Source organism: Phascolarctos cinereus, unplaced genomic scaffold (assembly GCF_003287225.1).
Source record: "Phascolarctos cinereus isolate Bilbo 61053 unplaced genomic scaffold, phaCin_HiC Scaffold_4;HRSCAF=312, whole genome shotgun sequence".
Taxonomy (NCBI): Eukaryota; Metazoa; Chordata; class Mammalia; order Diprotodontia; family Phascolarctidae; genus Phascolarctos; species Phascolarctos cinereus.
The window spans coordinates 285,417,939-285,445,917 of record NW_027555847.1 but is presented as its reverse complement, the minus strand read 5'-3'; the positions used below and the strand labels follow the sequence as shown (position 1 = coordinate 285,445,917).

The 27,979-nt window shown below is 35.8% G+C and overlaps 1 protein-coding gene across 1 annotated transcript in view; it reads right to left on the bottom strand.

Moving 5' to 3' along the window:
* Nucleotides 1-9,580: 9,580 nt before the first annotated feature.
* Nucleotides 9,581-27,979, bottom strand: part of ISOC1 (isochorismatase domain containing 1) — a 65,184-nt gene continuing 46,785 nt past the window's right edge. The window contains exon 5 of the mRNA XM_021009353.2: nucleotides 9,581-10,176. Coding sequence (XP_020865012.1) covers nucleotides 10,030-10,176 — 147 coding nt within the window. The 3' untranslated portion in view covers nucleotides 9,581-10,029. The remainder of the gene's footprint in view (nucleotides 10,177-27,979) is intronic.

The window sequence follows — 27,979 nt, the reverse complement described above, 5'->3', positions numbered from 1 at the left end:
TTGATAATTTCTTGAAAGATGATGTCTAGGCTCTTTTTTTGATCATGGCTTTCAGATAGTCCAATAATTTTTAAATTCTCTCTCCTGGATCTATTTTCCAGGTCAGTTTTTTTCCAATGAGATATTTCACATTTTCTTTTTTTTCATTCTTTTGGATTTGTTCTACTGTGTCTTGATTTCTCATAAAGTCACTATCTTCCAATTGCTCTATTCTAATTTTTAAGGAAGTATTTTCTTCAGTAAGCTTTTGGACTTCCTTTTCCATTTGGCCAATTTTCTTTTTAGGGCATTTTCTCCTCATTGGCTTTTTGGACTCTTGCCATTTTTGCATTTGGGTTAGGCTATTTTTTAAGGTGTTATTTTCTTCAGTATTTTTTGGGGGTCTCCTTTAGCAAGCTGTTGACTTGTTTTTCGTGATTTTCTTGCATCACTCTCATTTCTCTTCCCACTTTTTCCTCTACTTCCCTTACTTGCTTCTCAAAATCCCTTTTGAGCTCTTCCAAGGCCTGCGACTGATTCATATTTTTCTTGGAGGCTTTGGATGTAGGAGCTTTGATTTTGTTGTCTTCTTCTGGTTGTATATTTTGATCTTCTTTTCACCAAAGTAAGATAATATAGTCTGACTCTTTTTGCACTGCTTGCTCATGATCCCAGCCAATTACTTGAGTTTTAAACTCTTTGTTAAGGTAAGAGTCTGCTTCCGATGTGGAGAGTGTACTGTCCCAAGCTTCAGGGGTTTGTGTAGCTGTTTTCAGAGATTCTTGTAGGGACCTGTAAATTTTGAGTTCTTCCAAGGTGGTATGATAAGGGACGAGGTGTTTACTCCTTTCCTGGCCTGTGACCACAAGTATTCCTTTCTGTTCTGTAACTATGAGGAGGGGTTTCCTCCTCACCCCAGCACTGCCGGCCAGAACTGTGATCCAGATCCAAACGCAGGCAAAGCAAGAGATTCCTGCCTCAGCACTGGCAAAGAGATCCCTGCAATCCCTCTCTGATCAGCCACTGGATTCCCCCTCAGTCTGTGGGCTGGAAGCTCGGGAAGCAGCTCCCCCCCCCCCGGCCGCGCTCTCTTGGGGAATGGAGCTGAAACCCCACCTTCCTGTCTCAGCACCAACAGAAACAGACTTTTCCCACTGACCTTCTAAGTTGTCTTTGGCATTGGTGGATTGAGGAGTCTGGAAACCTCCACAGCTGCCCGAGATTCAGTCCTCTGAGGCCTGCTCCAGGTTCCCTGCGGCCAGCGTGCTGCGCTGCGCTGCACTCCCAGCCCGGTGCGATACACCTTTCTGATCAGTCATCCAGGTTGTCTTGGGCTAGAAATTTGTTTCACTCTGTCTTTTTGTGGGTTCTGCTGCTTCAGAATTTGTTTAGAGCCATTTTTTATGAGTATTTGGAGGGGTTTGGAGGACAGCTCAAGCAAATCACTGCTTTCACTCCGCCATCCTGGCTCCGCCCCCCTTCTTCTTTTTGTTGAGTTTATTTTGAAATTTCTTATCTCATGGAGTCATTAACTCAGAGGGTTTTTTTTCTTTTTTTCTTCTTCCTTAGGCAATTGGGGTTAAGTGACTTGGCCAGGGTCACACAGCTAGTAAGTGTCAAGTGTTTGGTCTGAGACCGATTTGAATTCAGGTCCTCCTGACTTCAGGGCCAGTGCTCTATCCACTGCGCCACCTAGCTGCCCCTAACTCTTAGGTTTTTAGGCTTTTTTGTGTCATGGACCCCTTTGGCAGTCTGATGAATCCTATAAACCCCTGTTCAGAATAATATTTTTAAATGCATAAAATACATAGAATTACAAATTAAATCAGTAATATTGAAATACAATTGTAGAAATATTTTAAAATACGTACACGAAACCCAGGTTAAGAATCCCTGCATTAATTTCTATTTTGTCCATTCTGATTTTTAATGATTCTGTTATTTGCATAAGATTTTCCACCTCTAGTGCTATGCTCCAAATTATCCTTGCAAATCCTTCCTCCAAAGGTGTCATTTCTTTTCTAATTTGCTCCTCTAAAGCTCTTTACATTTATAAAATCATTTAAATTATTTAACTCTTGCTTCACTTATTCCAGAAATAGTAGTTGACCTGGTATTTGAGTTGTGTTTTCTTTGAGGATTTGCATGTAGATGTTTTGGAGTCGTTCTCTTCTTGGATTTGTGTTTTGAGTGCACTTATCTTCATAATAGCTCTTTATTGTTGAAGTCATTTTGTTTATTCATTCTTAAATCACCTACTGAATTGGGTCTTTCAGTTAAGGATCAGCTGGGCACATTTCTGGAGGGCGTATCTGGACCCCCTTTGGTTTTAATTTGTATTCCCTGGAATCATGCCACTGTTTCCTTTCTTCCTATTTAGTGATGTGTTCTTCAAGAATCTCAGAGGTAGCTTAGGCAGGGACCTGTAAACTTTCAGCACATTCAAAGTGGTCTTATATAGGACTGTCTGATTGTTACTCAGCTGGTCTGAACTTTTCAAGCTCCTGATTCCAGTCTGGACCTCAGTGACAGCCCCAAACTAAATGATTAGCTCCCCTAGTTGGAGCTCTGGAAGCAACTTGTTCTGAGCTCCTTTTCATAGTCAAGCAACGACAAACCTCAGACTAGGCTGGAAGACAGAATCAGATATTGTGCTCTCACATCATAGCCATACACTGGCGTCTCACCTCTGCTGTGGTTCCTTTCTTTTATTCAATTAGGATTTTAAAAAATATAGACATACAAATGTTACCATGTGATGATTCACAACAAGACTTTCTGAAAAAATAAGTTTCAGTAATGTAAACATATAAAATAAATATCTATCTCTGATAAGAACAATAAAAAAGACTATTTACAATAATCCTATGTAAGGTAAATCACTGCTTGCTTCTCACATGTGAAAAGATAAACTTATGCCATTAAATAATAAAAGATTCATTATCTTTAATTTATATTCACTCTGCATACTGTCTTGCACGTTACTGGTGTGTGAGACAGTATTTTTATTTACTCCGTATCCTGTCTTTCACTAGTAATTGATCAATGTATATATCTCTGCTATACTGCTAATTTCCTCAGATTTCCATATCTGTGAGTCATTTCCAATTTATATAGTACAAAGTCAATGTCCCAGAGACCCCACTATTACTTCCAAAGCCCCATACCAACATGTTATTTGATATTTTTCAATTTTGTCAGCTCTGGCTGATTGAAAAGAAGAGAATCAGTTCTCAAAAGGCACAGTAACATCAATGACAATGGCAGTTCTTACCATCAAGAACTAATTAACACTTAACCCCAATTGCCTAAAAAAACAAAGGGAAGAAAGAAAGGAAGGAAGGAAGGAAGGAAGGAAGGAAGGAAGGAAGGAAGGAAGGAAGGAAGGAGAAGGAAGGAAGGAAGGAAGGAAGGAAGAAAGAAAGAAAAAGAATTAAGGGGGCAGCTAGGTGGCTCAATGGATAACACCAGCCCTGTAGTCAGGAGGACCTGAGTTCAAATCCAGCCTCAGACCAGAGAGCTAGTGTCAACACTAGCTGTGTGACCCTGGGCAAGTCACTTAACCCCAATGCTTCGCCCCCCCCATAATAATAATTAAGTCTAGTTGAAGTATCTCCTTCAATATGGAACAGTCAAATTCGAGCAAACCTTGGTAATTTGGTAGTTTCTGGAACTTTGTTGTCCTTTATTAATCTATTTAGGATGAGACTTTGCCACCAGAATCTTATAAATAAATTCATGCCATAGACCAGAGGTTGGCAAACTACAGCCTGAGGGCCAAATCCTGTCAAGCTTAGGAGTTAAGAAAAATTTTTACATTTTAAAAATTCAATAAAAATACTTTAAAATGTAAAAACTGTATTCAGCTCACAAAACTAAGCTGCAGGCTAGATTTAACCTTGCCTTAGTTTACAAAGGTGACCAAGTAAGAAAGAATATTTTCACTCATTCATTCAACTTGACAAATCTCCATCAATATAAGAAAAATAAAATTAAACACAATTCTGTTGATGATGATAAATACAGTTAGATGGTATAGTACAGGGGTGGGGAACCTGTGGCCTTCTAGGTCCTTGGGTGCAGCCTTTTACAGAACAAATCCTTTTATTAGGGGGATTTGTTCTGTGAAGTTTGGATTCAGTCAAAGGGCCACACTTGAGGACCTAGAAGGCCACATGTGGCCTTGAGGCTGCAGGTTCCCCACCCCTTTTAGTAAATAGAATCCTGAGTTTGAGGTAAGGAAAACCTGAATTAAAATCCTGCCTCAGACACTTACTGTGTAACCCAAGCAAGTTACTTAACCTCTTTCAGCCTCAGTTTCTTCATTTGTAAAATGAGGAAGTTGGATTCAATAGTCTCAGTCCATGTTTCCATGATCCTAATATAATAAGTGTGCCATTGAGGCAGCTAGGTGGCGCAGTGAATAGAGCACCGGCCCTGAAGTCAGGAGGACCCGAGTTCAAATCCGGCCTCAGACTAGACACTGACATTTACTAGCTGTGTGACCCTGGGCAAGTCACTCAACCCCAATTGCTTAACAACAAAAAAAGTGTGCCATCCTTCTGTACTACCCAACACTCCCTCCTCACCCAAGGGACCCCAGGTATCTCCCCAGGTTCTGGTACTTCGTGGGTCAGAATCCTCTTCAAACTATTGTTCACACCAATGTAGTTAATTTTTTCCCCACTCAACAAACATTTATTAATAATTCTAAGAGATATACACAATATAAATCAAGGCTATTGAGAAAATGATGTACAATTTCAAATTTCCTCTGACATTATTTCATACATTAATTCCATACACATTTTAATAGTATGACTGAAGAATTACAATATAGTCATTTGCTCACATGACTCAGGATAGCCATGTTAGTAGCAAAAAGCAGAAGCCAGATCAAGATTAGCTCTATTCTAGATCCTACTTCTGCCAGCAATGATAACTATAAAGATTTAACTCTTTTCTTCACACATTAGATCTGGATGTACAAAGACAGGTACATGAGTCCTTTAAAAAAATATAATAAAAACAACACTTTCTTATAGCTAAATAAGTAAATTTGATTGAAATTTTTAGATCATTCTCATTTAAGTGTAAATGAGAGAGAAGAGTATGTTTCCAAATAATGGAGAAGAGTATGTTTACAAATGAAGATGAGATTGTTGATTGCTTACATTTCTATAGCTGTTATTTATAGCTACAAAGCACTATAAGGTCACTATTTCATTTTATTCTCACACTATGAGGTAGCTACTGTAAGTATTATTGGTCTCATTTATTAAGGAGGAAACAGAGGCCTAGAGAGCTTAAGTTGTTGTAGCAAAGTCATGCTACAAAATAAACAGAAAAACTAGGACATAAATTCAAGCACTGGAGTTGGTGAGCAAAGAGCAGTTTCAGTCTAGTTATAGTGGTAGAAATTATTAATGCCTAAAAGAAAAGACCAATAGCAGTGCCAGATCTTAAACTATATTATAAGGCTGTAATTATCAAAAACTATCTGGTACTGGTTAAGAAATAGAAAGATAGATCAGTGGAACAGAGTAGAAATACATTTTACAACAGCAAACAAGTAACCTTGTATTTGACAAGTGTAAAGACTTAAGTTTTTGAAATAAAAATTCATTGTTTGGCAAAAATTATTGGGAAAACTAGAAAGCAGTCTGGCAGAAATTGGGTATAGACCAATAAATATCTTACACCATCTACCAGGCCAAGATCAAAATGGATACATGACCTAGATATAAAGAGAGATATTAAAGAAAATTTGAACAATAAAGAATGTATTACCTATCAGACTTATGGATAGGTAAATGATTTATGAATAAACAAGAGATAGAGAGCAGTGTGAGGTACAAAATGGATAATTTCAATTATATTAAATTAATAAGTTTTTGTACAAATAAAACAAAAATAGCCAAGATCAGAAGGAAAGCAGAAAATTGGGGGGAAATTTATGATAGATTCTCAGATAAAGGTGTCATATCTCAAATATATAAAGAACTTTGCCAAATCTATAATACAAGTCATTCCTCAATTGATAAATGGTTAAAGGATATGAACAGGCAGTTTTCTGATGAAGAAATCAAAATAACATAGTCATATGAAAAAAAATGCTCTAAATCACTATTGATTAGAGAAATGCAAATTAAAACAACCTCAAGATATCGCTTATACCTATCAGGTTGGCTAAAATGATTGAAGGGAAAAGCAACAAATGTTAGAAGGGATGTGGAGAAAATGGGATACTGATTCACTGTTGGTGGAACTCTGAACTGATCCAACCATTTTGGAGAGTAATCTGGAATTATGCCCACGGAGTTACTAAACTGCCTATATCCTGTGATCCAGCAATATCACTACTAAGTAGGCTTCCCAAGATGATTAGGGACCTATATGTTCTAAAATATTTATAGGAGGCCTCTTTGTGGTGGCAAAGAACTGGAAATTGCAGGGATGCCCACCAAATGGGGAATGGCTGAACAAGTTGTGATATATGATTGTGATGGAATGCTGCTATGCTCTAAGAAATGATGAACTCAATGATCTTGGAAAAACATAGATAGACATACACAAAATAGTGAAGAGTGAAATCAGCAGAACTAAGAGAAAGTTGTATACAGTAACAACAATATTATTTTAAGAACAACTTTGAGTGATTAAGTCACTTTAACTATAATAAATATCCAAATTAACTACAAAGGACGTATGAAGGAAAACACTATCTGCATCTGGAGAAAGAACTGATAAATAGAAGTATGTATAGAATAATTTTACCTGTGTGTGTGTGTGTGTATGCCTATTGTGTCTAATGGTAGCCATGGTGGAAGGGGAGGGCAGGGGGAGAGAAGGGAAGGAAAAAAGGGAAAAAAGTTACATGACAACTTTATTACATATTTAAAAGGAATAGCAAGTTATACATAAAAGATTTGCAGTTTCATGTATAAACATCTTTTTTCTATTCTACTATGTTGTGAAAATGCTTGTTTTATTATTTAAGAATAAATTCTTAAATTTAAGATTAAATATTCAGAATAAAATAAAAGAACCAACCAATAACAAGTTACTCAATTACTTTGGTAGGGTCCTTTAAGCTAGGACTATCTCAATTAATTTCACAGTATCTGATTTGTGATTTCTATGACTATTGTTATTATGTATATAAAGATATGTTTGTTTCTTAGAATTTTGTACTTGCAAATGCCATCCTTTCTCTGAACATGTAAACAAATTTATAATATATAATACATTTCTATACACAATTATACATAGCTATATTAATCACTGGGAACTTTCCCCCCATGTTAAGATCTCTGTATATTAAAAGTTTATTCCCTACCCTTTTATAGAATCTGAGGTAGTATTCACATGTAGACTCCTAAGAGAACATACTTTAAACACCTCTCTCTATCAGGGAACATTTGATCCTCCCTTGAGAAAACAATCCCAATCACCTGCATGGCAAAGGACAGGCATTTAAAGGAAAAAGTTCCAAAGAAGAATCATGTCCTCATTAATTAGCTATTATCCTTCATTCTTGAATAATTTTGTTTCTTGACTTCTTTTGCTTTTACTCCTGAAACTAATCAAGATGGTCATCTCTTGTTTCCCCAGTTATAACTTCCTATATATCAATGCTCTGGTCCTGAATGGTGAGTTAACACGGTATAGATATAAATGGCATACATCTAGTCAGTCCTGGACCCTAAGCTATGTTTCACATTCTATCTGACCATTGTACAATGTTCCCGCCATCTGCTATGACACAAAGCACATATCCTTTCTGCCCTCCACCTCTTGCTCTGAAGAGTAATCAAACTATTGCTTCTGGAGTTGTTGATTTTCCTAAGGCTCCACTCACCTTCCCTGTGGCTCCCCAAGCCAAAACACCCTTCCCTTCACTTCTCCACTGGCTACTGACGCTGTGGACTTCCTCTTCACTTCCACAGAAACCTCCTCACCTTGAAAGTTCACTCTACCCCTGGACTACTCACAGTCTCCACCCCTGTAGCGGTTTCCTTTGATTGGTTGGTTCCTCACGGACACTCCATTTTGAGAAAAATGCCCAGTCCAGCCACTTCATTCCTTTCCAGAATGTATTCCTGACTCTGTACTTTCTCTACTACGCCTCTGGATGGTATTCTCCATTAGAATGTAAGTTCTTTAAGGATAGAGACTTTTTTTCAGATTGAGTTTGTATTCATGGTGTTTAGCACAATGCCTGAAACAAAGTAAATGCTTAATAAATGTTGACTTGACTTGGTCCCCATTCCCTTATATGTGCTGTGTCCCCCTAGTAGAATATAAACTCCTTGAGGGAAAGAACTGTCTTGCTTTTGAGTTTGTATCCCTGAAGTGTTTGGCACACAGTAAGTGCCTCCAATAATTATTAGCTGTGTGATCCTGGGCAACTCACTTAACCTGGTTTGTCTCAGTTTCCTCCTCTATTAAATGAGCTAAAGAAGAAAATGGTAAACCACTCTAGTATCTTTGCCAAGAAAACCCCACCCAAATAGTCATAAAGGGTTGGACATGACTGAAACGACTGAACAAGTGCTTACTAAAGACAGTTCATTCAGTTTTTCATGGGTAAGTGTCCATCTGGGACCAAATGACCCCATAGACCTAGCACCATAGATAAGATACTCCACAAGTTAGCCAACATCAAATAAACTGGGAAACACTCCACTCCTCTATTCTTATCCCCCTTAACAAATTACTATTATTGAAAGTTATATTGACTCAGTGACCCAGTGTTCCCAGACCTGCTTGTCAGTCAGTGTTGGGAGACTCTGTTTGGGAAAGGTTAATACCAAGTCTGCAGCTTTTTTATTACCTGTTCTTTGTCATATACACCTACCTGTAAATTGTGAGGTACTTACTACCCTGTGGAGGAACTGAGATGCAAGGGCCCAATCTCTTCTCCCGACATTTGAACTAATCAATAAAACCTGGGCCTCTTTGAAGCCATAGATGATCTCCAGTTATCAGCCCGTTAATATGTGGCTACTTTGATGTACTTAAAATAAATTCCATTTAATTCTCTTTGTCTGGAGTTTTGCCTTGTTAATCAGGGTAAAGCCCAAATGAAGAATTTTCCACTCCATGCTTCCAGCTATCAGGGACAATAAAGTATTCCCTGGAAAATGGAAATGGGGCTTCAAAAGGGAAAAAAAGCAGTAAAGGAAAAAATTAACCCTTGTTAAGAAGTTGTAAAGTAGAGAAATGTTGGCAGAGTAAGAGAGGAAGGAAAAGAACAACCATATATATGAGTAATTTTTAAAAAACTGAGACTTTTCATGTCGAAGAGGGAGTTAGATGCCCTGATGAGGAAGAAGTTGCTTGTCCTCCAGGAAAAGATAAAAGTAGAGCCACAGAAGCTATCAAGGGAGAGAAAATACAATAAAGGCAAAACAGAGAAAAGTATTGGTGTTTGATAATTCTCTACTCAGAAGTAACAAGGCAATGGTGAGTATTAATAAATAAGACCAGCTTCTGCTGCCCAAAGTAATTAATATATCATAACTTGAAAATTTGCTCCTACTTAAAGAATAAGTAAAACACTTTTTTAATAAAAAAAAAATTCAGAATGTTTTTGAAATTCTTTTAAAATAATTTTCATTTAATCAGTTTACATTGTGAGAAAACATGGAATCCATATGACATTTATATATAAATCTTATGTTAATGTCAGAAGTGAAACCACTCACAGGTACTTTTTATTATTAACAAAGTGCCCAATTGAGAAATTTCACAGAAGTATGAACTTTTAAGAGCTGTTACAACAAATAGGGACAAGTATAGTGTTTTAAAGATGAAAGAACAATGATGAAATGAAGGAAAGAAATAAATAACAAACACTGAAAACCCCTGATTTTTGTGACCAAATACTAGTACCCAAATAGACTAATCAAATCAATTTTGTGAAGACAAGCAAAAAAAGTAGTCAGTTTTTAACATTTCAGTTGCAGTACATGTGAGAAGACAGCACATCTATGTTTATGATTTTGTTCTTATTTAGGGTAGATTAGTAGCCAATCCTTTAAAATCCTACACTTTGGAAAGTAGACCAGATTCTGGGGCACTTGCTTTAATTAGATTCTGTATTTCCTTGAATTTTGGATGGTCTTTGTCAGCTACCAGCTGTAACAGCACCGCCTCACTTGTAGTAACTATTATTCCAGTACGAGCAAGACGCTAAAAAAAAAAAATCAAATAAATAAAATCAGTATAAGAAATAAAACTGTTTCCAAAAAGCAAATGCATGTTAGGTTATAATACTTCAGTACATTCTATATGGAAGCCATGGCTAATAAGTACTGTACTTAAATTCAGTGATGGAAGAACTGACCCCATCCCTGCTTCATTCCCAAAATAGACCTGAAGTTAAACAACAGACGCTTGGCAGTAGACTTGCTATTACGAGGTAGATCCGTGGGGAGGAGCTGGGTAGTATGAGAAATGGTGTACAAGTGAGACATGAACTAAATCTCTACTGCAATGTAATAAAGCAAAATTAAAGAGCATGAAATAGAGAACACTCCCTTTAGACTTTGTGGAAGGCTGAAGTCAAGCCTATACACACTAAAAAGGGTAAAAAGCAGGCTGGAGGGAGAAGCCAGGGCTTTTACATGGGAAGTTTCTCAGCACTGGTACGGATTTAATTTTCTAGAAATCCCTAGCAGACAGCCATTGGAAGTTAGGGAATGATGGTAGACAATAATCCCCCCTCCCTACATGGAAAGATAAAGCATAAAGGTTTTTTTGTTTTATGCATAACTTAAGGCTTTCCCCTGGATATATGGTATCTGGTGGTGGTGGTGGTGGTGGTGGTGTTCAGTAGCTTTAGCCGTGTCTGAGTCTTTGTGACCCCTTGTAGGGGCAAAAATATTGGAGAGGTTTGCCATTTCCTCCTGCAGTTCATTTTACAGATGAGGAAACTGAAGCAAACATGGTTAAGTGACTTGCCCAGGGTCACAGAGCTAGAAAGTATCTAAGGCCAGATCTGAACTCAGGAAAATGAGTCAGACCTGACCCTCTATCCACTGCACCACCTAGCTGCCTGTGGTATCTGGTGTCCTTACCTTAACTCCCAACCCAAGACAAATAAAACCATCTAGCACAAAAGGCCAAGTGCCTTCTTAGACATCATGGTCCTCTCATACTATGAAGGCCTGTGTCATCAGCCATTATTTCAAAGGCCTTTTCCTTGGGGGTAAGGAAGACAAGGGGAAGTCTTGCTGCTAAACTCAAAAGAATCAAAATTAGCAACATATATCCTTCCTCTCTATTCAGCACTTGCATCTTTATAAACTAGATAAAACAATTCTTTTATATCCACTTGCTTGTGCTAGGCCACTCATTTGTGCCATGTGGATATCTAAGTTTAGGACAGCTTCTTGAACTTCCTTGCAAATTAGGAGGCCAAAATAGCAGACATTATTTCTTATTTCAAGAACAAAGCAGAGTTTCAACACTCTGCCTGACACTGGCCTATAGCACCCAGTGGCAAAGAGCTATGGGTGATGATACTGGAAAAAGAATGATATTGGGATAAGCCAAGATATGCTTCTAAACCTGAGTATTTTAGTGCATGGAAAAAAAAAAAGAGGTGGAGGAAGGAAGCTGTAATAATAGAAAAACTTATTAGTCCTCTAAAACTTGAGATTAACACCTTCAGCCTTAGGGGAAACTCAAGCTGCTGCTTTGAGTGTTTCAGAAGAATTTTTTTATTCCATTTTTTCCTTTTTCTTTCTTTATAAAAAAAGAATTTTCATTAATTTACTTTTTAAAAAAACATCACTTTAGTTTCTCCTATTATTCCTCTTCCCACTCCAAGAAAGTCATCTTATTTTTTTAAAAAAGCATCTTTTTGAAAGACAAAAAAAAAAAGAAATAAGGGTTAAAAAAATCAACATAATTAGTCAGATGCTGAAAAATTCTGAAAACACTGGCAATGTACAATACTTGCAGATCTTTCAATTCCACTAAGTGGGAAATCCATCTCTTCTTTCAAGCCATACTTGTTCTTTATAATTTTGTAACAATCACATTAGATTTTGTACACATGGTTTTTCTTCCTGTTTGTAGTTTTGAAGTCAGTGAGTATGCTATTTTGTTGGCGCTGATAACAGTAATATTCTATCACATTCATATACCACATTTTGTTCAGCCATTCCCCAGCTGATGGACATTCCCTCAATTTCCTATTCTTTGCAACCACGAAAAGAGCTGCCAGAAATATTTTTGTACATTAGGTCCTTTTCCCTTTTCTGTATCCCTGGGATACAGATCTAGTAGAGGTATTGCTAGGTCAAAGGGTAGGCACATTTTTAGTGGTGAATTTTGTTATTATATAAAAATGCTGTTGATTTTTGAGGGCTTATTTTATAGCCTATAACTTTACTAAAGCTATTGCCTTCATTACTATCTTTGCTGATTCTCCAGGATTTTCTAAGTAAATCATCATGTTATCAGCAAATATAGATAGTTTCATCTCTTCTCTACCTATCTTTACACACTTAATTTTGAGCCTTTCATATTACTGTTACTGCTAGAATTTCCAAAACTATATCAAATAAAAGTAGGAGAGTAGGTTATCTTTGCTTTACTCCTATTTTTATTAAGAAAGGTTCCAGTTTATACCCCCTTGAATAAGCCATTGTTTTCATTTAGACATTTTCCTTGACATAAAAAAAAATCCCTCAGTGCCTATACAGGCATACCTTGTTTATTGTGTTTCGCTTTATTAAACTTCACAGATATTGAGTTTTTTACAAACTGAAGATTTATGGCAACCCTGCATTAAACAAGTCTTTTGGAGCCATTTTTCCAAAAGCATGCGCTCACACTGTATCACTTGTGTCACATTTTGGTAATTATCATAATATTTCAAATTTTTTCATTATTATCACAGTGATCTATGATCAGTGACTTTTTATGTTACTGTTGTAATTGTTTTGGGGCACCACAAACCATGTTCATATAAGATGCGAACTTAATAAATGTTGTGTGTGTTCTGACTGCTTGGCCAATTGTTCAAGTCCATCTTTCTCCTTCTCCTCCAGCCTCCCTATTCTCTGAGATAACAACAATATTGAAATTAGGTCAGCCAATAACCTTACAATGGCCTCTAAGTGTTCAAGCGAAAGGAAGGGCCAACTGATGGGGCCAACTTCAGTGTTGTCTTATTTTAAATTGCCACAGCCACCCCAACCTTCAGCAACCACCGCTCCAATCAGTCAGAAGCTGTCAACACTGCAGCAAGATGCTCCACCAGCAAAAAGATTACAATTTGCTAAAGGCTCAAATGATTAGCATTTTTTTTAGTAACACAGTATTTTTAAATTAAGGTATTTACATTTTTTTATATATTATTGCACACTTAATAAACTACAGTATAATGTAAACATAACTTTTATATGCACTGGGAAATCAAAAAATTGGTGTCACTTGCTTTATTATGAGGTTTGCTTTATTGTGGTGGTCTGGCACTGAACCCACAGGATCTCTGAGGTATACCTGTACTTTGTATAGGTATTGCACAATTATTACCAAAATCAGTCAATAAACATTTATTAAGCACTTACTGTGTTCCAGGCTTGGTGTTATTGTGCTGGGAATACAAAGAAAGGCAAAGACAGTCTAACTCACAAAGAACTCACAGTTCAATGAAGAAGACAACATGCAAACAAACTATATGCAGGATAAATCAGAAATATCAACAGAGAGAAGGCACTTAGATTTATGGGAAATCAGGAAAGGCTTTCTGTAGAAGGTAAGATTTTAATTGGGACTTGAAGGAAGCCAGGAGACAGAGATAAGGATGGAAATCATTCCAGATAATTCTAGGCATTAGGAGACAACCAGTAAAAATGCCTGCAGTCAGGAGACAGAGCATCTTGTTGGTGGAGCACCAAGGAATTGGGCTTTATTGGGGAGGTATAATGGAGGCAGTTTATGAAGGGCTTTGAATCTGGAGATGATAGGGAGCCACTAGAGTTGAATAAGTGGAGGTCTGGGGAAGGGGTGACCTGGTCAGACCTACTAGACTTTAGAAATATTACTCTTGACAGCTGAGTGGTGGAGTATGGTGGGATATGCAGCAAGGAGATTTGCCAGTAGGCTATTATAATAGTCCAGGTGCGAGGTGATGAGGGCTTGTATCAGGTTGGTAGCAATGTCAGAGAAGAAATGAGATGGGAGTAAGGTAAGATAGACCTTGGCAAAAGACTGGATCTGGGGATGAGAGTGAAGAATCAAGGATGACATCTAGATTTAGAGCCTGGATGACAGGGAGTATGTTGGTTTTTTTTTTTAACATGATTATTTTAATTGTTTTCCTAATGTAGAACCATTCTCTCATTACTGATACAAATCCAAATTGGTCATGATGATTTCTTGAATGAATTGCTGTTGTCTGTTTCAGAGGATTTCCTTTAAAATTTTTAAATTAAATTTTAAATTTAAATTCCTTTAAAATTTTTAAATTAAAAAATTTTTAAATTGATATCATTAATGATACCATTCTATAGTTCTCTCTCTGTGCTTTATCCTTGTTAGATATTAGGACTATCTGTCTTATTAAAGAATCTCATAGGATCCTTTCTTCCTTAATTTTTGAGAATAGTATGTGTAGTACTGGAACTAATTCTTTCTTAAATGTTCGATAAGAGTTCATCTCTGAATTCATCAGTTCCTGGAATTTTTTTCTTTAGTAATTACAAGTTATATTTTCTTTTCTGAGAATTGGTGTTTAAGAACTATATTTGGTCCTCTATATGTGAGTACTTTATATTTTTGAAGGTACTCCTCTACTTTGTTTATAATATGTCTTGATTAATCTTTCTATTTCTTTTGGTTTTGCTGTGAAGTCATCTTGTTCGTTGGTTATATTGATTTGATTTTTTGTCCTTACCTTTTTAAATTATATTGGTAAAAGATTCAGCAATTTTATTAATTTTTCAAAGAACCAGCTTTTAGTTTCATCATTTCTATTGTTTTTTAGTTTCCAGTTTATCTATTTCTTCTTATTTTTAATATCTATTTAGTGCCTATTTTAAGTACATTTATTGGATTTCTAATTTTAATGCATATTTAATTACATATTTAGTGTATTGGTAGCTTTATTATCATTATTTGTACATGTGTTGAGATATGATTTTTCACCCTAAGAAGAGATTTAGCTAAATCCCAGAAATTCTGATATGTTGTTTCATCTTTGTTTTCTTTCCTGTAATTATTGTTTCCAAGATTTATTCTTTCATCTGAAGGAATTAATTCTTGATCTTATATTATATATTTGATTTTACTTTATTATTTTATTCTATGATCATATTCCTCTTCTCTGAGAGAAACTTATGTGTCCACAACTCCCCCCTCTGAAATTAGATACTAAAAGTTAAGCTTTTCCCACAATGACTATCAGTTAAAGAAAAACTGTTCTCAGTACTTTCATAAAACATTATTTCAGCATTTCCTGCAAGGCTTGTGGGGTATCCTTGAGAAGCTAGGACTATCTGACCTTGTCCCATCTTTAACACTTAAGGTGGTCTTATCTAATTCCTCAGTCACCAATGTTTGTCTTTATCAATAACCTCAAGATGCAGCTAGGACCCATAAAATTCACAAAAGCATTTCTTAGAGATAGAGGTGGTTGTCATCCTCATTGGGGGAATGCCTGCTTTTTCTTTTGATGTAACCAGTCATAATCTCTCACCTCTGTAATGCTGTTACCAATTATATGATTTTTGTTCTATGCTTATAAAAATGTATTGCACCCTCAATTCAGGGTTATTGGGCCAGAAATAGGGCCATTCTATCCATCCTTTATTATCAGGTGGCATGCCCCTGTTAATAAATTATATCTTGCCAAAAGAAATGACTTAGTGTACTTTTCTGTTAAATTCCACTCAAGAAAGATCCACTCATCATTTGGGATTTCATTGTTAAGTCTTTATTTGAGTCTGTGTCCTTTGTGATCCATCAACCAATTAAATATTTATTGTGTTATAATAGTCTATAAAGGATGTATTTACTATTTCTAACTTTTTATGTTTGTTTGCAACATTTCTGTGACCTAATACATGGCCGTTTTTTGTAAAAGTTCCATTTAACGCTGAGAAATATTTATATTCTTTAGCAGTACCATTTAGAAGTTACCAGAAATCTTTTAGCTGTAGTTTCTCCAGCAATTTGTTCAGTTCTATATTTTCTTTTTTTGTTTACCTTTCTGTTAGACTTATCTAAAACTGAAGAACACAGAAATCTCCTGCCACTACTGTGTTATTATCTATGCCTTCTTGTAGTTCAGTTAACATTTCCTAAACAACGTAGATGCTAAGGATTTGGAGCATATAAGTTTAATAATGACAATGACTTCTTTTCTGTGGTTCCTATCAACATAATGTAGTTTCCTTGTTAGTCTCTTTTTATGTTGATCCTTTTTTTTATGAATATTTTTGTTTTGTCTGATACAAAGACTACTACTCCTGCTTTTTTTAGATTAACCTAATGCAGAGAAACTTTTTTCCAACTGCTTTTTAAATTCTGTGTATGTCTTTTAAAAAAATGTGTTTCTTGTAAGCAACAGATTGTGGGGTTTTGTTTTCTTAACCTGTCACTCTTTTGCATTTTATTAGATTGTTTAATCTAGTTATATTTAAAATTAAAAGAATTAGGTTTATATTTTCCTCAAGTATTAATATTGTTTTTTGTTCCAAATTAAGATTTTTCTTATTCCTCTGTAAACGTGATATCATGTCTCTTCAGTTATTTTAGTTAGGCGGCACAGTGGATAAAGCACTGGATCTAAAGTCAGGAAGACCTGAGTACATATCTAATTTCAGACACTAGATATGTAACCCTGGGACGAGTCATTTAACCTCTGTCTCAGTTTTCTCAACTGTAAAATGGGAATACAGGGCCTACTTCATAGGATTGTTAAGGATCAAATGAGATAACATATACAAAGCCCTTAGCACAGTGGCTGGCAGACAGAAGGCACTTAACAAATGCTTTTTTTCCTTTTCTTTCTTTTCTTCCTTCCTTTCTTTCTTCTTATCCTTCTTTATCTATTTTGGGGCAACTCTATTATGACCTACTCAAGCTCACTTACTCTCAAGTCTCCCCCCACCAATTTCTTAGCTTTTGAATTTTCCTTATTTAGTTCCTTTTTGTTTATATTGAATTCTCCCTCTCTTTGTTCCTCAGTTAAGTAGTCAAGTAAAATCCCCCTTCCTCTCATCATCTTCACAGCATTTTGTCTGTTAGCTTTTAAACTTTCACTTTCTGCATCTTTGTCTGAAAAAGATTTCTTTCACTCATTCTATATATTATATAACTTCTCTGTCGATTCTAGACTTACTCTTTTGAGTCATTATTTAGTCTCTGTATTCCTCACTGAACTAAATCTTCTATATATTACATCTGCATTCCTTCTAAATAGCTTCTCTGTTTATTGCCTTGTAGATCTTGCCCCCAGCCTCTCTTTTCTTTTTTCTGTTGTAGCTCACTCTTAGAAAATTTAATTCATGTAGGTGATAGAGAAGATACTAGTCCATGGTAGGAATCTATGTCCCTGACTATGCAGTTCATTACTGACCTTTGCCTTCTCTGTTATAATTTTTTTTCCCCATTTGTTTTGAAGTTTCTTCCATAGGGCCATGATCTTCAACTCTTCTGGACATTAGTTGTCCCCAAGAACTCCGATACCCTTTCTCCTGAGAGAGCCTAAGTAATCTCTCTAAGCACAAACTCCCTACAGATTACATCTGTTGCAAGGTTCCAATCTCCCTTTATAAAATATCTCTTCTGCCATGGGAACATTCATCACTTGTATCATGTCCTACCATTGATACAATATTTCTCCCTTTCTTTCCCCCTCTTTTAAATTCTCCCTTTGTCCCATTATCCTTTCTTTTATGCTCTCTTCTCCTAGAGAGATTTTACAAGAAATTACAAGATTCTCCTTCCCTTCATTTTTAGCCATTGATGTGATTAGGGAACATCACATATTCCCCTCAATCTTCTTCCTCCTCTTCTCTTATGCAACCTCCTATTCCATAATTTAGTCTACAAAAAAACTTTGATTCGATTATAGGCAGAGTATTGTGACAGTTTAGTCCTTGATGTTTCAGACCTGTTTTTCACCATCATTCCTAATTCACTTCTGCCTTATCCATTGCTTCTACTGTTTTATTTAGGAAAAAAATCCCTTTGTGGTATCTCTGTTGTTATTTCATAGTTGTCTGGAGTTGCTGTGTTTATTCTTATATTTCGATTCTCAGGTGTATAAAAAAAAACCTAATACCTTCAAAACTAGTTTTCTTTCTAAGAATATTTCAAGCACATCTTTTGTTGAACAGCCATCTTTTTTTCAATATTAGATCCAGACTGTAGGGTAGGTCACATTGGGTTGCATATAACTGGGGAAGGAAGTGCTATTAGGATATGGATTTGACATAACAAACATGTAGAAAATGTAGTAAGATTCCACCACTACTGACCCATAGACTCTGCAAGCCACTTAACATTCCTCCTCCTGCACCACTAGATATGTAGCAATCAACAATTATTTTAGGTATTATGAATTTGACCCTGACTTTGGAGACATTCATGAACAAAACTGTTTCTGCAGTACAACTGCGGATGGATCGGGTCAAGCAAAATCAATTCATCACTCTGAAGAAGCATTTGCCCCTTCAAACTGACAAAGGAAGAAGGGGTATGTGCTGCAATAGGCAGCTATGCATGAATAGATGATTATACTCCTAACATAATCTACAATCTTCCATCGACAGAAGAAACCAAAAAGTATTTTCTCCAAGATCCAGAATGAGGTTAAGAGATAACCAGCATTAGATAAAGTTATTTAGGACACTGGATCCATAGATTCTCTGGGGAATAGTACTGGTAGTGGTAGTGGTGGTAGTGATGGTGATGGTGGTGGTGGTGATAGTAATAACAGTAGTAAATTCTGTTGTTTGCTTACTTTACATATCTGCTGGTGCAGGAGGAGGAATGTTAAGTGGCTTGCAGAGTCTATGGGTCAATAGTGGTGGAATCTTACTACATATTCTACATGTTTGTTGTGTAAAATCCATATCCTAGTAGCACTTCCTTCCCCAGTTATATGCAACCCAATGTGACCTACCCTACAGTCTGGGTCTAATATTGAAAAAAGATGGCTGTTCAACAAAAGCTGTGCTTGAAATGTTCTTAGAAAGAAAGCTTAGAATTCTGTGCCCTGACATTAATTTTATGAATAGTGCCTCTAATTTTGACTGGAGGTCTGGATCCTGCATTACAAAGGATAACTAACTGAAAGGCAGAATGTAGTAAGCTAAGGCCAAGCCTAAAGGCCTTCAAAGTAGAAAATGCAGGTTGGAAGAAGAAACCAGGATTTCTAAGGGAAAATTCCTAGGCTGCTGTACAGATAGAATTTTCTTTTCTTTTTAATTGAAAAAAATTTACTTTAAAAGTTTATTGTTTTTTATCTTTAAATAATTTTAATACATTTTGGTTTTTTATATTACTAAATATTTTCCTTTAAATTTTTTTCTTATTTTTAACATTCAGTTAAAAAACATTTGAATTCTGAATTCTCCCCCCCCAACACACACACCTTTGAGATGACAAGATACATGACATCAATTATACATGTGAAATCATGCAAAACATTCCCGTTGTTGCAAAAAAAAAAAAAAGAAAAAAGCAATAAAAGTAGAGAAAGTGAAAAAAAATTGTGCTTCTGTCTGCACTGGGACTCCATCAATTGTTTCTCTGGAAGTAGATAGTATTTTTCATCACAAGTCCTTAGCAATTGTCCTAGATCATTGCATTGGTCAAATAGCTAAATCATTCACCATTGATTATTGTATAATATGGCTAGTACTGTGTACAATGATTACCTGTTTCTGCTCACTTTATTTTGTATCAATTCATATAAGTCTTTTCAAGTTTTTCTGAAACCATCTCCCTCCTCATTTGTTATAGCATAATAATACTTTATCACAATCATATGCTACAACTTGTTCAGCCATTCCCAACTGATGGACATCCCCTCAATTTCCAACATTTTGCCACCATAAAAAGAGCTGCTATAAATATTTTTGTACAAATAGGTCCTTTTCAACTTTTTTGATCTCTTTAGAATACAGTCCTAGTAGTGGTATTGCTGTATCAAAGAATATTCACAGTTTGATAGCCCTTTGGGCACAGTTCCAAATTGCTCCCCAGGATGGTTGGATCAGTTCACAACTCCAACAGTATGTGAGTATCCAAATTTTTCCACATCCCCTCCAACATTTGTCATTTTCCCCCTTTTAAGAGGACTTGAGAAATATGATATTCTGAAAGGCAAAAGAGCTAAAACTACAACCAAGAATAACCTACCTAGCAAAACTGTGTATAATACTTCAGTGGGGGGGGAAAAAATGGAGATTTCATGAAACAGAGGGCTTCCAGGCTTTTCTGATGAAAAGACCAGAGCTGAATAGAAAATCTGATATTCAAACACAGGATTCCAAAGAAGAATAAAAAGGTAAACAGGGAAGAGAAATCATGAGGATTTCAACAAGGTTAAACTTTTTATATTCTTATATGGAAAGATGATGCTTGTAACTTCTAAGAATGTAATTATCAGCGCAGTTAGAAGGAGAATACATAGAAAGAGGGTACAGGTGTAAATTGACTATGATAGGATGATTTAAAAAAATAAAATTAAGTGGTGAGAAAGAGGGATGGACTAGGAGAAGGGAGGGAAAATGGGGAAGATTCTCTCTCATAAAAGAGGTATAAAACAAAAAGTGAAAAGAAGTGGAAGGGAAAATGGGGAGGGTGGCAATACTTGACCCCTTCTCTTATCACATTTGGCTCAGAGGGAATAATATACAGACTCAGTTGGATATCTTACCCTACAGGGAAGTAGGAGGGGAAAATGGTAAGAAAAGGGGCAGGGGGACTGATAGAAGAGAGGGCAAATTAAGAGAGGCAGTGATCAGAAGCAAAACAGACTTTTGAGGAGGGACAGGGTGAAAAGAGACTGCAAGAGGTGGATAAACAGGGGGAAAAAATAGGATGGAGGGAAATATAGCTAGTATTCGCAACTGTGAATGTGAAGGAGATGAACTCACTCATAAAACAGAAATGTACAGCAGAATGGATTGAAAACCAGAATCCAGCAATATGTTGTTTATAAGAAGCACGCTTGAAACATCGAGACACAGCGAGTAAAAACGAAAGGCTGGAAGAAAATCAATTATGCTTTGGCCAAGGTTAAAGAAAAAAAGAGTAGCAATCATGATCTCAGACAAAGCAAAAGCAAAAGTAGACCTAATTAAAAGAGATAATTAGGGAAACTACCTTTTGCTAAAAGGTATCACAGGCAATGAAGTAATATCAATATTAAATACCAAGTGGCATAGCATCCAAAATCTTAAAGGAAAAGCAAAGTAAGTTATAGGAGGAAACAGACTGTAAAACTATACTAGTGAGAAATTATAACTTTCTCCTCTCAGAACTAAAAAAATTAACCATGAAATAAGAAGAAAGAAGTTAAGGAGATGAATAGAATTTTTCAAAGTTAGTTACATCAATAAAAAAGACAAAGAGCAGATGAATGAATTGTCCATGCAATTAAAAAAACTTAAAATAGATAAACTGCTTCTTAATTTGATTTAAGAAAAAGAAAAGAAGAAAACCAAATTAACAGCATCAAAAATGAAAAGGATGAATTCACCACCAATAAAGAGGAAATTGAAGCAATTATTAGGAGCTATTTTGCCCAATTATATGCCAATAAATCTAGCTATCTTAGTGGAATAGATGAATATTTGCAAAAACATAAATTACCAAGGCTAACAGAAGAAATAGAATACTTAAATCATTCTATTTTAGGAAAAGAAATCGAACAAGCTTCCTAAGAAAAAAACTCCCAGAACCAAATGGATTCACAAGTGAATTCTACCAAACATTTAAAGAACAATTAATTCTTATATTATATAAGCTATTTGCAAAATCAGCAAAGAAGGAATCCCACCAAATTCCTTTTATGACACAAATACAAGCTGATACCTAAACCAAGAAAAGCAAAAACTGAGAAAGAAAACTATAGACCAATTTCCTTGATGAATACTGATGCAAAAATTTTAAATAAAATACTAGCAAGGAGATTATAGCAACATATCATAAAGATCATATACTATGTGCAGGTGGGATTTATACCAGGAAATATAAACCAACCAGCTCTTGACAAACCACACCACTCATTTCTATTAAAAAAACTAGAAAGCATAAGAATAAATGGAGCTTTGCTTAAAATGATAAGTAGTATCTATGTAAAACCAACAGCAAGCATTATCTGTAATGGGTATAAACTAGAAGCCTTCCCAGTGACATAAGAGGTGAAACAAAGATAGCCATTATAACCACTATTGTTCAATATTGTACTAAAAATGCTGGCTATATGAATAAGAGAATAAAAAGAAATTGAAGGAATTAGAATAGAAATGAGGAAACAAAACTATCGCTCTTTGCAGATGATGTGATGGTATATTTAGAGAATCAACTAAAAAACTAGTTGAAATAATTAACAACTTAAAGCAAACTTTCAAGACAGAAAATAAACCTGCATAAATCATCAGCATTTCTCCATAGTACCAACCTAGTCCAGCAGCCAAAGACAGAAAGAGAAATTCCACTTAAAATAAGTACAGACAACATAAAATACTTGGGACTCTACCTGCCAAGAGAAATCGAGGAACTATATGAACACAATTACAAAACACTTTTCACACAAATAAAGTCAGATCTAAACAACTGGAAAAATATTAATTGCTCACGTGTAGCCCAAGCCAATAAGACCAAAAAAAAAATGACAATTCTACCTAAATTAACACATTTAGTTCAATAAAACCACCAAAAATTATTTTATAGACCTAGAAGAAATAATACCAAAATTCATGTAGAATAACAAAAGTCAAGAATATTTTTAAAATGTGAAGGTGGCTTAGCAATACCAGATCTCAAGCTATATTAACAAAGCAGTAATCATCAAAAATAATATGGTACTGGCTAAGAAATAGAGTGGCAGATCAGTGAAATATATTAGGTACACAATATACAGTTTGATAAACCCAAAGATCCAAGCTTCTGGGACAAGAACTCCCTATTTGACAAAAACTACCAGGAAAAATGGAAATCAGTTTGGCAGAAACTTGGTATAGATCAGCATCTCACACCCCATACCAAGATAAGATGAAAATGGGTATATGATTTAGACATAAAGGGTGTTATCATAAGCAAATTAGAGGAGCATGGAAAATTTTACCTGTCATAGCTTTGGATAAGGGAAGAATTTGTGATCAAATAAGAGATAGAGAAAATTATGGGATGTAAAATGGATAATTTTGATTACATTACACTAAAAAGCATTTGCACAAACAAAACCAATGTAGTCAAGAATAGAAGGAAAACAGGAAATTGCGGAAAAATTTTACAGCAAGTTTCTCTGATAAAGGCCTCACTTCTCAAATACATGTGGAACCGAGCCAAATTTATAATAACACAAGTCATCCCCCAATTGATAAATGGTCAAAGGATAAGAACAGGTTTTCAGATGAAGAAATCAGAGCTATCTGTAGTTATATAAAAAATGCTCTAACTCACTACTGATTAGAGAAATGCACCTCATACCTATCAGAAAGGCTAATATGACAGAAAAGAAAAATAACACATATTGGAGGGGATGTGGGAAAACTGGGACACTAATGCATTGTTGATGGAGTTGTAAACTGATCCAATCATTCTGGAGAGCAATTTAGAACTATGCCCAAAAGGCAATCACACTGTGCATAACCTTTGATCCAGCAATACCACTACCAGGTCTGTATCCCAAAAGCAAAAAAAAAAAGGGAAAAGGACTTGCTTGTACAAAAATATTTATAGCAGCTCACTTTGTGATGGCAAAGAACTGGAAATTGAGTGGATACACATCAGTTGGTGAATGGCTGTGCAAGCTGTAGTATATGAAATGTAATGGAATACTACTGTGCTATAAGAAATGATGAGCAGGCAGTCAGAAAATCCTAGAAAAAGGTATATGAACGAAGAAAAAAAAAATTAAGAATTAAATTGATTTCTGAAGAACATTTCCTCTCCAAGACCTGATCAGTCTGGGAGTGTGAGCTAGCATCATCTCGGGTGACATCTAGTGACCAAATTGAGGACAGCAACACTTTTAGGTGATATGGTCTGTCATTGGCATTTAGGTATCAATATCTCTTTAAATTGGTTTTGGCAGAAGGCTGTTCACAGAAGCCTCACATTAGAATCAATAAGGAAACATCCTGGGCCAGGAGTGGAGAACCTGCAGCCTGGAGGTCACAGGTAGCCCTCTAGGTCCTCAAGTGCGGCCCTTTGACTGAGTCCAAGTTTTACAGAACAAATCCTTTTATTAAGAAGATTTGTTCTGTGAAGTTTGGACTCAGTCAAAGGGCCACACCTGAGGACCTTGAAGTTACAGCTTCCCCATCCCCTGCCCTAGACACTCTCTCACAGTTGTGTGTTTATTTTACTAATGTGCTTGTTTGTCTGTGCTTGTGTGTTTTTCTGTGCCTATGTCTATTTTGTCTATGTCTGTCTATGACAAGTTAGCAGCTAGCCAAGCAGGAGACAGGAGACAGAGAAACAAGATCTTTCCCTAACTTTGCAGGATTTTATGACATCAAAAACTAATTAGAAGCACCGGCCCTGAAGTCAGGAGGACCTGAATCCAAATCTGGCCTCAGACCAAACACTTGACACTTACTAGCTGTGTGACCCTGGGCAAGTCACTTAACTCCAATTGCAAAAAAAAACCCCCAAAACCCTAATTAGGCTAATTTGTGACTGAATTGTAAGTTCCTTACTGTAAATCTCCATATTGTGGTTTAAATGTTTTTATAAATGTTGATATATTCTAGTGAGTTTGGGGTTAACATTCTTTTCTCTTTTTTTGGAGGCAACTGGGGTTAAGTGACTTGCCCAGGGTCACACAGCTAGTAAGAGTCTGAGGTAGGATTTGAACTCAGGTCCTCCTGACTCCAGGGCCAGTGTTTTATCCGCTCGGCCACCTAGCTGCCCCTTGGAGTTAACATTCTCTAGGATTTGCTTTAAGGGAACTGAGTACATAATTGTCAAAGTTAAAGGAAAATAACATTCAGGTCTCTTATCACTTTTTTCCTGCCAAGAGATACATTTATTATTTTATAGCAAACACAGGAAGGTTATTTAGATGATTAGAAAGAAGCTGGTTTGGAAGTAGTTATCAGAGAAATTTCAAAATGTAAAAAAAAAAAGGAGGCAGTAGCTTACATTGTAAATAAAGCTGGCACTTTAAAACTACCTACTTATTAGTAATGCCTGGTTCCCATAAAGAAGTTTGTGCAAATTAGGGAACAACCAAAAAGTAAATAAGTTTGATTAGGCCTTCTAATTAGATACTTGGGAGTTTTACAAATTAAAGTTAAGTACTAATCAATTTAGAAAGAAATTTTCAAATTAGTATGTTTTGCAATTAGAAATTTTGTTGTAAATAATTTTAGGCTTCCCCCCCATCCCCCACCATTTGGGTTTGGATATTAATTGGAGTAGATTTCAAACAACGTGGCAAGAAGAAAATGACACTCCTACCCATTTTTATAACAGATTATATAGAAGCGCTAGGTGGAATTTGGGGCTATATCTACTCAGACCCCGCGATGCAAAAATTACTAATTCTGCTTTTGTTAAACAATCCCTGCCAAGAATTAAGTAATATATCCATTTTCTGCCCTAGATGGCATGACAAGGGTAGAGATGAACTTATGAGCATTGCCACAGAGGTATATGCAAGAGAAACAGAGGGAGAGAGAGAGAGAGAGTGCAAAGGAAGGGAAGATCTAAACCATTATCTTCACCCCACTCCCCGGGGGGGTGGGGTTATACCCCTCTGAGGTCCTCCTATTCCTGGCTACTTTTTCCTAATACCAACTATACCCCTACAAGCCCCAACTAAAATCCAACCTCCCCTGGCAACTCTACATCACATAACTATAGGTTGAAAGAATGTTTTTACCGTCATAAGAAGGGTCATACTGCTTGAGACTATAACTAAGAAAAATAATAGTACCTACCTCCCAAAGTTGTTGTGAAAATCAAAAACATGATATACTGATTAAGAAGTGTTCAACATAAGACCTGGCATATGGCAAGCACTATATGCTTGTTAATTATTGTTATTTCTCTGATTGAATGCAATCAGAGAATGCATCCATACTGGATAACTCTATAGTGGATTTTAAATGTGATTGGTATAAAATGCTAAAGGTGGTAAAGCGGATGATTTTCTCCATATGATTTAGAAATGTATTTGACTGAATTGATGACCGAAAGGTAATAAGCCTTGTTTCATATTTCCCATTCATGATGATATGAATGTTATAATTATATTTCTAAATTTTCTTGTATTGTAAATTCTGAAGAATCATTGTTTAAAAAATACTGTTAAGTGGATGATAGTTTTTTTGTTTTGATTCTGATACTGTGAAATTATTAATTATGTTATCAGAGATACTGTCATAATGTTAGGACCTATGAATCATTTATTTGGGTATATTTCAAAAAGAAAGAATAATTGCTTGCTTTACAGAAAATAATGAGAGGAAAAAAGATCTTGTAGAAACTTCGTTATTTGTATACCTGGCAAATTTCTTGGGACCATCTGCTTGAGCAAGGTCATAACAGCCCTGTGAAAGCATTTGTGAATTTTTATTTTACTTTAGAAGAATGAGTTCTTCTCCATTCCTTGGCAAATGGAGAATTTAAAAGTTTGTTTATAATATAGAGGTCTCTTATGTGATAATTTGCAATTATTAAAATTATGAAGTTATATTTCTAAGTTAAATTTTGAATCAACTTGGTCTTAACAGATTCCAGGCTTAGAGATTTATTTTTGTTTTAGGGATTAATATACAATACTTTATGATATAAATGTGTTAGTTTGGGGGTTACCATCAGTGTTTTCTGCAGGATTCTTTTTGAGTAAACATATTCACTATCTATGTGGGATAATAGCATGTCATTATTTTATTCATTTCTAATGATGATTTTAATTCAGGATAAGTTTAAACTGGAGAAATGGGGGCTGGGGGGAGAGGAAATTGAGTGATTTTTGGAAGGCCTGGTAATCTTTTATTGCTAATTTATTGCAGCAACATGAGAGTATCAGTAACTATGTCCAGTCTTAAGCATGATTAGTCAAGCTTGCTGTGTAAGGTAAAATGTCATGGGACTGTAATCTGATATTAGCCTAGGTTTTGAATTCAGGTATGATTATCTGACTGATCATTAAAGTCAGTAATCCACCATTTGAGGGAAATGCCACAAGCCGATCAAAGGGAGGGCAATCTGAGAAAGCTACAGGTAGATTTCTGTCCCTGGGTTGAGGGGACAACCATAGCATGGCTGAAGGTAGGATCCTATTGACTCAGTTTCCCCATTGTGTTACTTCCTTTTTGAAAAGGAATGTTTCCTACCTGGTTAATCCTGAGCCTGACTATGATGTCCTAAATGAGGTTGAACTTTACTGAGTGATCGGCTATTCCAAAACTTACCTGAAATCAAACAGAACTAAGGATATTTTATCTTATTATATATCTTTTGAGTCATTCTGTGCCCTTGGGCTTAGGCCTGGAGGACCAGAATTGATGCTGTTATAATCATTTCCCTACTTCTTTCTGTGACAATCTCTCTAATAAGGGCAAGTAAAGCCGTAATAATTTTTTTAAATAATGAATCTTGTGTTGCAATACTTTAGCTGCTATACACAGCTATGTAAAGCAAGTATATATGATCTTACTGTTTTCAATATGAAATTAAAGTAGTTTCATATCCTAAATAACTTAGTAGCGGGGTATTTGGGCCTGTTAATGTTATCTGCCCTTTATTGGTCATGTATCCCTGTAAAAGTTAAGGTCCCTAA